At 43.2% G+C, this 8,834-nt stretch overlaps 1 protein-coding gene across 1 annotated transcript; it reads right to left on the bottom strand.

Moving 5' to 3' along the window:
- Positions 1-361: 361 nt before the first annotated feature.
- On the bottom strand, positions 362-6,901 carry LOC136526822 (lysine-specific demethylase JMJ703-like). The gene is made up of 13 exons (XM_066519404.1): positions 6,732-6,901; positions 5,763-6,106; positions 5,581-5,661; positions 5,427-5,504; positions 4,886-5,347; positions 4,365-4,589; positions 4,074-4,235; positions 3,497-3,865; positions 1,929-3,405; positions 1,613-1,716; positions 1,336-1,533; positions 811-1,218; positions 362-718 (listed from the first exon to the last, which is right to left on the bottom strand). The coding sequence occupies exons 2-12, from the start codon at positions 6,102-6,104 to the stop codon at positions 955-957; spliced, it is 3,762 nt and encodes a 1,253-aa protein (XP_066375501.1). The 5' UTR covers positions 6,105-6,106; positions 6,732-6,901; the 3' UTR covers positions 362-718; positions 811-954.
- Between the last annotated feature and the right edge of the window lie 1,933 nt (positions 6,902-8,834).

Below are 8,834 nucleotides of genomic sequence, written 5' to 3'. Positions count from 1 at the left end.
TCTGGGACAAAGGGAGTGTGTGCTAGTGCATGACAATACATCTGTAAATACATTATGCATAGACATACAGTATACCACTTCTATGCAAAATGCAAAGTACGCATAAGTGAAAATACATTTTTTCTCTATTCTATTGAAAACTACAAGGAAATTTGCTCTACTGATTGCAAGTGAAAATAGCCATGAATTTTGCAAATTACATAAAAATGCGCTGCAGCCAAAGTTGCTGCTGTTCATCGGCTAGTCTTCACATGGTAGAACAAGGAATGATACATATCAGTCCTTCAGAAGAATTGAGTATATTGTTTGTTAAAAGGAAGTTGGCACAGGCATGGAATGCTGATACAGTTTATATGAAACAGAGTTAGTTATGCATGCCAAGTGAATACATATAAAATCATTGTTTGCTCCACAAAGAATACAACTTCTGGAATAATCTCAATAAGGGTGGTTTACATCAGACAAGCATTCATGGTAAACAGATTTCAAGAACAAAGGAATATGATGACCCAGCTACATCTTATAATAAGTTGCTCACCCTTGTCATTTGGTAGCATGATAATCAGCCACAACTATTTCAGAAAAATACTAAGGAACCACGATGAAATGGGAATAAAGAACATTATGATGCCATTACAAATGAATGTGCTTCTTACTTTTGACTTCCTTGCAGGTGATGCAGCTGTAGCCTCATGCTTATTGACACCACTTGCAATAACTGATCAAGAAAAAAAAAACCAAGGATCATAATTTGCAACACAATAGTATAGATGAGGCACCTATATCACTCAATAAGGTAGCAATTCTTACAGAATTGGGTATGGTCACAAGAATGAAAAGAATGGGCACAAGGGCAACGGAAGAAGCAAGCCTTAAAGTTAAAACTGCTTGATCCCGTCAAAAAATTTCATGCCAACTACAATTGGTTAGTACAACAGCCTGTATTTACGCTGGTCAGTGCCATTGCTTTGCAATCTCCTCATCGAGGATTTGGCAAGCCTGCTGCCTAGAACTGTCGTCCAGAGTTCTATTGCTCATCAGTAAACTGCGTAGTGCTCGCAGTTCATCACAATTAGCCCGCTGGAAGAGCCCCCTCAGTGCAATAACCAATGGATCCTGAGGTGGCATATTCTGATTGTCTCGATTCTCAATTGTAACATGGGACCTTGATCGCCAGTACTCTGTACAGACGTGATCTCTGTCCCGAGCCTCAATTGCCTGCCGTTAAATTCCAAAAAATGTCAATTAGAACCATAAAAGAGCATTTCCATCATGTGTAACAGTAACAGTGTGTTGCATAGAATGTCAAGTGAATGCCAAGCATTAATGCCACACCTGAACTATTGCTGGTGTTAACAACCCAAACATTTCATGACCATCAACTGATCCTGGAGGCTGTAGTGTAGGAAGGTGAGCTCTTCCCATATTGAGCTGCCTCCTTATTTCCATATTAAGCCTTTCACGAACCATGTTCCAGCACTTGGTAGGAGAGATGTTTATGAAAATTTCGCCAGGACAGTTTTCTACAGTCACCTGTAAAGGCAATAAAATATCAAGATACTGAAGAATGGATATAAATATATGGAAGGCACAAAAAGCAAAAAAAAATTACCATAAAAAGAGGTCCCTGCTGTCCAGCGTCCAATATTTCAGATATGTAGTATGTCATTTGTACTGGATCTACAACACTGAAGTATTTTACTCTGCTCTTAAACCCTGCATTTGCAAAGGGAAAACATGCTAGAAGAACATAGCAAAATATGAAACAAACTGCAGATGAAATTCAAATCTCTGAATGAAGGTATTCAGATAAGTAGATAACAATAAGGAAACATTCCAATAGTATGATAAAATCCAGAAGTGTTCACCCTGATATCATAAATGCTCAAGATGTCTAGAGAGAGGTATATCAATCTGCCAAAACAAACCTTTTGGGAAGATTGCTTGACTTGAGGACCACAACTTCCCAGATAGTACAACACCAATTTCTATAGGTTCAACAGAGCACTTGAATCTATGTACAACGTTAGCTATGCGAGGACCCTTCTGTGCAACTCCATTTCTGCTGTGATTTTCCAGAGCAGGCTGCACTACCATAGCTGAATGGCCCCTAGCTCTAACTTCCACACTGGATAGAGAATCAGATTGTCTTTGATGCCATCTCTCATTTAGTTGCTGATTACCAACAGTTGGATGCCCAAGGTGGGCACTGCCTGAACCAAAAACACCATATGCATTTTTCACAACTTGAGGATCTATGAGTTGCTTTGGAGCAGTGACACTACACAATGGTTCCTGAGACACATTTTGTGTTCTTGAAGTAGTATTGACAAACTGCTGGCTTGCAGTACGGGCCTGATTGCTATCTTTCTCAGTCATCACTGAGGTATTAGTTTCCGGTGTTAAGAATGTTTGATCCTTGTAAGAATGACATAGAGTTGCATTGAAGTCTGATGATGCCATCAACCTATGAGAATTGTCTAAGTTTTCCAGATCTGGCTTCATGTTAGCTCCATTATCAATCATTGACACTGGCCTGTTATGATACTCCCGAAGTGTAAGTGAAGATGTACAGTCTCCAGTTCGGGAAGAGGTTTCTCTACTCTCTTTAGATACTGCCAAGACATGCGCACTTCTCGTGGATTCACCTGAAGTAATTAAGGGTCTTATCACAGCATTTGCAGGAAATGATTGATCAGAAGGAACCATCAAGCTTGGTGCTGCAACTTTGTGGCCTCCAATCCCTCCATTATGTTGTCGGCTGGTACCATTGCTGGTCGGACATGATAATTCATTCTTCACACATGGCTCCTTTAGCTGTGAGACATTTTCTGATTTTATCTGCTTTGTCAAAGGACACACACTATTTGCCTCCGGACTTATTTTAAGTAAATTCGTACCTGGACAACCTAAATCCAGTGTCTTATTTTCATTGCTTTTCTGTTCTTTCTGTTCAGTGCTAACAGAAGAAGGAACCAACGATACTGTTGATGCCTGTGACATGTAGGACCGTCTTGGGCCATCAGTTAATCTGCGAACAGTCTTGGAATCTTGGACCTTTTCCCGTTTGACACACAAGCTCAAACTTAATCCAAGATCAGAGACACCCCATCTGTGAATGGAACTTAGCTTTCCCCCTAAAGCATCAGCTAAGATATTCAACTCATTGACATCATAACGAAATAGGAAAAACCTTTTGTTCCAATCACATGAGCAAAGCTGCTTTGCATGTACCAGGCAAGCATATTTCTCTGGGGAGCATGGACAGCCAGAAGCTGAAAGATGCAGATCATAGTAGCACAATGCACATTCCCTATCAGTAGAATCAAATTCGGCATCCATTTTCCTAGATTGACATGGAGAGGATACATTTTGTCTTTGTGCCAACTCCATTTCAATTCGTGCCTAAGTAGAGTAATTTAAAAAATATTAGATTCCACTGAAATTGAAACAACTGACACTAATTACGTAGTTATATATTGTGGCTAGCATTTACCTTCAGTGACTTGCATATTGTGCTATCAGGTCCACATATGCTTTTCCACCTCAAGTTATCAGCAGAATTCCTCTTGAGAAATAGGATGTCCCACTGAGCTCTTATTGCTTCTCTTGCAGCCCCAAGCAACAGCTTATCATGGGAGATAGTTATTTTCCGAGCTTGTTCACGATAAAGCTCAACAGCATTTTGTCCAACTGGCAACCAATCAATGGGTGCCACATTAACAGCTTCTGCACAATTGAAGCCACAATTAAAACCAGCATGGTATGCCCGTGGGAATGTCAGGACAAACTCTCCCTCATGCTGAACACAACGGTAGACTGGTACTCCTTCAGATTTAAGCAATGATGGTGAAAACTGAGTAACCTGCAGAAGGAATTAGCATTTTCATTTAGGAGCATATCTGATTGTAACTTGCATATACAAGGGAAGAATATTGTTTTAAATGCCGTGCAAAAACATAATCACAGAATAGCCACATAAGCATAATCCATAGTTAACCATTATCTGGGGAAGCTTATATACCTGAAACTATTGTTTGAGACAAAAATCACCAACCAAGAGAAAAACTTACTAGATTGTGAAGCAAATCAGGTTGCTCCTCAAACAACTCAGGAAGATGTTTCCTCATTGCAGCCTCCAAATTCACGGCATCCTTTCCTGGAACTCCATACCACATCTTTGGAGCACCCCAATGCATGTAGTTCAGTGAGTACAAATGATGATCTTCAACATGCTGTCAACAGGCACAATTCAATCAGTGAAATATTTCAGGATGGATACCATAAGTCCATAACAAAGCTTCCATAATCAATAGCATCAATCACAAACTATGAAACTAAAGAGAATATCACAAGCATCTTACCCAGCAGAAAGATGAAAAACACATGCCGACATAAAGCCAAGGCACTAAAACACCAGAAATATCGCCGCCTTCAAAAGAAAGAACTGAACCTTGTAGTCTAGGCAAGTTATTTAGATTCCACCCAGATTGTGCATATTTATCCTCCACATCAGATTTCATTTCAGGACATAACTTTGGAAACCCGCTGCCAAAAGTTCCAGTCTCCAAATCGGCACCATATATTACCTATATGAGAATGGATTTTCTGATCAGTTAGAAAGTAGCAGAACTATTTCTGTATATGTAAACACAGACGCTACCAAGTAAGATATCACATGCAAGTGCTATGACTATTTAGAACTACATGCATGTCAGGAATCATATACAGCAGTAACAGCTGAACTGCAAACTAAACAAGAAATTCTCTAACAGGGCCATTATTGGAAAATGTCAAAAATCCAGGACTAACACAATTGCATTTTCAGAAGTTTAAATGCAATGGGCATAGATACTCTTTGGCTCTTTGCTAAGTTTTTTTATACCTCTATCTCTTCTGTCGGCCTTTCAACTATGCGCCAATACTCGCCTTCAATATCTTCCACTGACGGTGGTGAATCTCTGCATTTATCTTTCATAAAATACTGATCACTGAAGTCATCTGCATACTTCTGAAACATCTGTAGCGTGAACTCTGGTCCTGGTTCAAATCCAAATCTCTCTTGGTTTTGCTGCATTCCAATTTGATTGTGATTGATTTCTTCAGTCTCTGAAATCTTTCTACGCTTCTTCATCATTCCACCTCTTCTGCTCTTCTTGGACGATTTACGATTTTGGAGCTTGTCAACCTTCTGTACCCGAGTAGAAAATTTTGAGCATTCCCAAATGTTTTTCTCTTTAAGAAGGCATGGAGGCTTCCATGAAGCTGGTGGAACAATACGGCATATTCCATATGGTTCTGCCGTTGGGCGGATACTCTCAATATATTTTAAGGTGTCCTGGAATTCCTGATCCATAAGAAGATATCATAAGATTAGTGTGTGCAAAAACAAATTCAGTGCAGTGAAAGTACTAATAGCAACAAACCTCCTCGGTAGGATAGTAAACAGGAGCCTCATCAAGAACAGGCCTACGTGCACCAGATGGATTCCATCTTGCAATAACCTGCATGATGTGACGTGATATAAGCAACAAAACACCTTTGTGGAGGCTATCCATCAATTTTCAGAATTACACAAACCTTTTGACAATTGGCACAGTCTGGACATCCTCGAAGTACTCCTTTAGGGAATTGTTGTCTATGTTTCACTGAACTTACACCCTATCCATAGAGTTGAGCAATATTGTGCGAGGCATTAACATCATGATAAAATTCAGGTAACTGGTGAAGAAATAAGGATGAAATAGTACAGTAAGTGCAACCTTGTCTGCTACTTCAGCATCAGAATCTTCACCTGCAATCTGATCAAAGCGGCTATAATCTATTGGAGGTCTATTGCGCAGTGATTTCTTACAGGTATTGCTCCCAGAAATACTGCAACCTGTGTCACTCTGGCGATCCACTGAACTGGATAGACATTCCAAAATTTCCACATCGTCGGCGATGCTCTGTAATGCTAAATCAGAACTAGAATGAGCATCAGCAGGTTTAACATCGTTTTGGATTCCCCATGATGCCGGGGAAGCGAAAGGTCCAAATCCAGGCGGAATTGAGGGTTCAGGGTCCTCGATGACTGTGGCTGCAATGCCTTCTGTTCCCATCATTGCTAAAAACAAACGAAAGGGACTTTGATCAGCACAGCACGAAATGCATTATATCTAAGCTGACTAGAACTGACCATACAAAAATGTGCTACAACTACATATACTGATTCAAGCAACTTGCTGCAATAAATACCATAAGATTAAAAGAACAAGCCCACACAGCAACAAAAGAGCACGGTCATGATCAAACAACCTAGTTCAACATCATGAAAACAGATCTGAAACAAAAGGTGAAAAGGAACTAAAGAACAGTTGCAAATCACTGTGTCCCCATCCCAAAATGTTTTGCTATATATTGCACTACATGTCATGTAATCTATACTACTCCCTCAAAAGTATATGCTTAACAGCGTAACTATAGTATAATAACTAGATCCACCAGCATCATAAGTTCCAGAACATCTCCACAGTAAATCCAGAAGAGCACCAACCAAGCATCACCACAAGGGATCAGAATGCAACTAATCAAATCGCTCAGAGAAGAAGCAATCAAGCAGCGCAGCTGCCTCCCGGATGATCCAGCAGTGGATCTAGGGTTCGTTGGCCGTACTACGCGGTGCTGGTGATGCCTAGTGACGATCGAGCCGTTCGGAGGAGGGGACGGCCGCGGGGCGGTGGAGGAGGTACCTGAGAGAGCATGGAGGCGCAAGCGCAAGGCGGCGGCGGGAAGCAACCGGTGACGACGGATGAGGACGAGGCTCGAGGGAGTCGGCTGTGTCTCCGGGTTAGCTCGCGAGCCGGTCGGGAGTCGGGAGTGACTCGGCACGATACTACTATACAGTGAACATTTTGTTTTTTTCTCAAACTAGATATATGTCCCTGCACCAAACTATCTTAAATTTAACTAAATTTATTTAAAAGATATTAATGCTTATCATATTAAATAAGTAACTGAATTGTATTAATTTTTTTTAAAGATGGATGAAGTACGTATGTTTACTAACGATCCAGCTTTTAATTTATGAGTGTATAACGACAAACTTTTAGTCACATCTATGACGAAAGATTTTATCATTTGGCCTTGTCCCTGCCTTGCTCAAGATTCATACTTGAGAAATGAATGACTCAAGCAGTGGCGGAGCATAGGGTGTATTTGGTTCGCTTCTTCGTGCAAAACTAAGCCTGGGCAATTTTATTCTGGCTTGTGCAATACAAGATGCACTTGTTTTTGTTGCATTCTCTGCCTAAGCCCTGGGTTAAGAATCGTATGTTTAGCCCCTGTTTCCTGTTTGTTTCAGCTTATAAGCGGCTTATCGGTGGAAATAAGCGAGAATCCCGTCAAACGCTTTGCTTATTTCCACCGATTCTCGCTTATGTGGTAAGTCGCTTCAGAGATTTGAACTACGAGAAGCGAAAAGCGAGAAAATCTTCACTTAGATTATAATCCAAGCGTGTCTGGGAGAAGCGGAAACAAACAGGGCCTTAGTTGGTTGCTTTTCTTTGCATACAATCACCGTATCTTTCAGCTGGTATGGTTACCCTCTTTGGTGCATTTTTTCAAACACTTGGTAGGCATGTTACCGGCGGTGCCCCTGCCCGTGCAGCTGTAGGACGCGAGGAGCTGGCTGAGGACGCGAGGCGGGTTGCGAGGTCGGAGGCGAGGTGGGCGACGAAGTCCTCCTCCGTGTCGTGCTCCACCTCCGTTTCCCCAACGACGTCGTGCTCCGCCTCGGCCTCCCCCTCGACGGAGCCACCGGTCCTCAGCGCCGCCGCGTTCGCTCTCTTCTCCGGTGGGTCTGCGGTGGAGGACGATGCTGCAGTGCGCGCGAGCGCGGAGGGTCGCGAGTACGAGCCCACCGTGGAGGCGTGTGGGCCCGCCGCCGCCACGCGGCACGAGGCCACCATGGAGGAGCGCCGGCGCACGAGCTTGGTGGAGGTGGAGCGTCGGCGCACGAGCTTGGTGGAGGTGGAGCGCCGACGCATGAGCCTGGAGGACCGCCGGATTCTGGCGATTCGGGCGCCGGCGGCGGGCATGAGGAGGTGGAGGGAGGTGAGATGAGTGAGCCGGCGGCGGGCACGAAGAGGTGGAGGGAGGTGAGACGAGTGAGCCGGCGGCGGCACTAGCAGCACCGAGGGAGGTGAGACGATTCCTTCCTCAGCCTAGCGCAAGCCAGGCTCCCCTCCGTTTCCGGTAAGCCAGGCTAAGGAACACCTTTTGCATTAGCAAGTAAGTAGCAACCAAACAAGCGAAAGCTGCATCTGGGAAGCCTGGCTAGGAGCTAAGCCACCCAACCAAACGTGGAGGGAAGCTAGGCTTCCTCGCCTTGCTCAGCGCTGTGACAACAGATGCTCCTGTCAATTGCCAGCTTGAAGATATGACACATGACGAGACCAAATTCAGAATACAAACATCTTTAAAAAAACAATCAGGACATGCACAATTGATCAAGGCATGATGGGATGATTGATCCAATAATAATGTTCTTATCCTTCGTGTTATTCGTGTATGGTAGCACTACAACCGTTCAAAACGGACTACGCCAACATGGAAGGAAAAGTAACTCTTTAGACCACCGCACACTACAGGCATTGATCACTCCATCGCGACACTACCAAACCTGACGCCGATCAATTAGTTCATCTTTCTGCAATTCACCCTGACCCGCCCTTCAGACCAGTGACGAATGTCGATAGCGCCCAATTTCTGATCTTCACCATGGCGTCGCGGAAGTCGTTGAAGAAGCTTGCCATGTTGGACGCGTAGGCGGTGGTCTATGCATCCGCAGAGAT

This window comes from Miscanthus floridulus, chromosome 19 (assembly GCF_019320115.1).
Source record: "Miscanthus floridulus cultivar M001 chromosome 19, ASM1932011v1, whole genome shotgun sequence".
NCBI classification, from domain to species: domain Eukaryota; kingdom Viridiplantae; phylum Streptophyta; class Magnoliopsida; order Poales; family Poaceae; genus Miscanthus; species Miscanthus floridulus.
This window is presented reverse-complemented; position numbering and strand designations above follow the sequence as displayed.

Coding starts and splice junctions, on each gene's coding strand:
- LOC136526822 (XM_066519404.1), bottom strand. CDS start 6,104: ATGATGGGAACAGAAGGCATTGCAGCCACAGTCATCGAGGACCCTGAA. Junction 5,505..5,580: donor ACTGTGCCAATTGTCAAAAG/GTTTGTGTAATT, acceptor CACATCATGCAG/GTTATTGCAAGATGGAATCC. Junction 3,406..3,496: donor CAATATGCAAGTCACTGAAG/GTAAATGCTAGC, acceptor TACTCTACTTAG/GCACGAATTGAAATGGAGTT.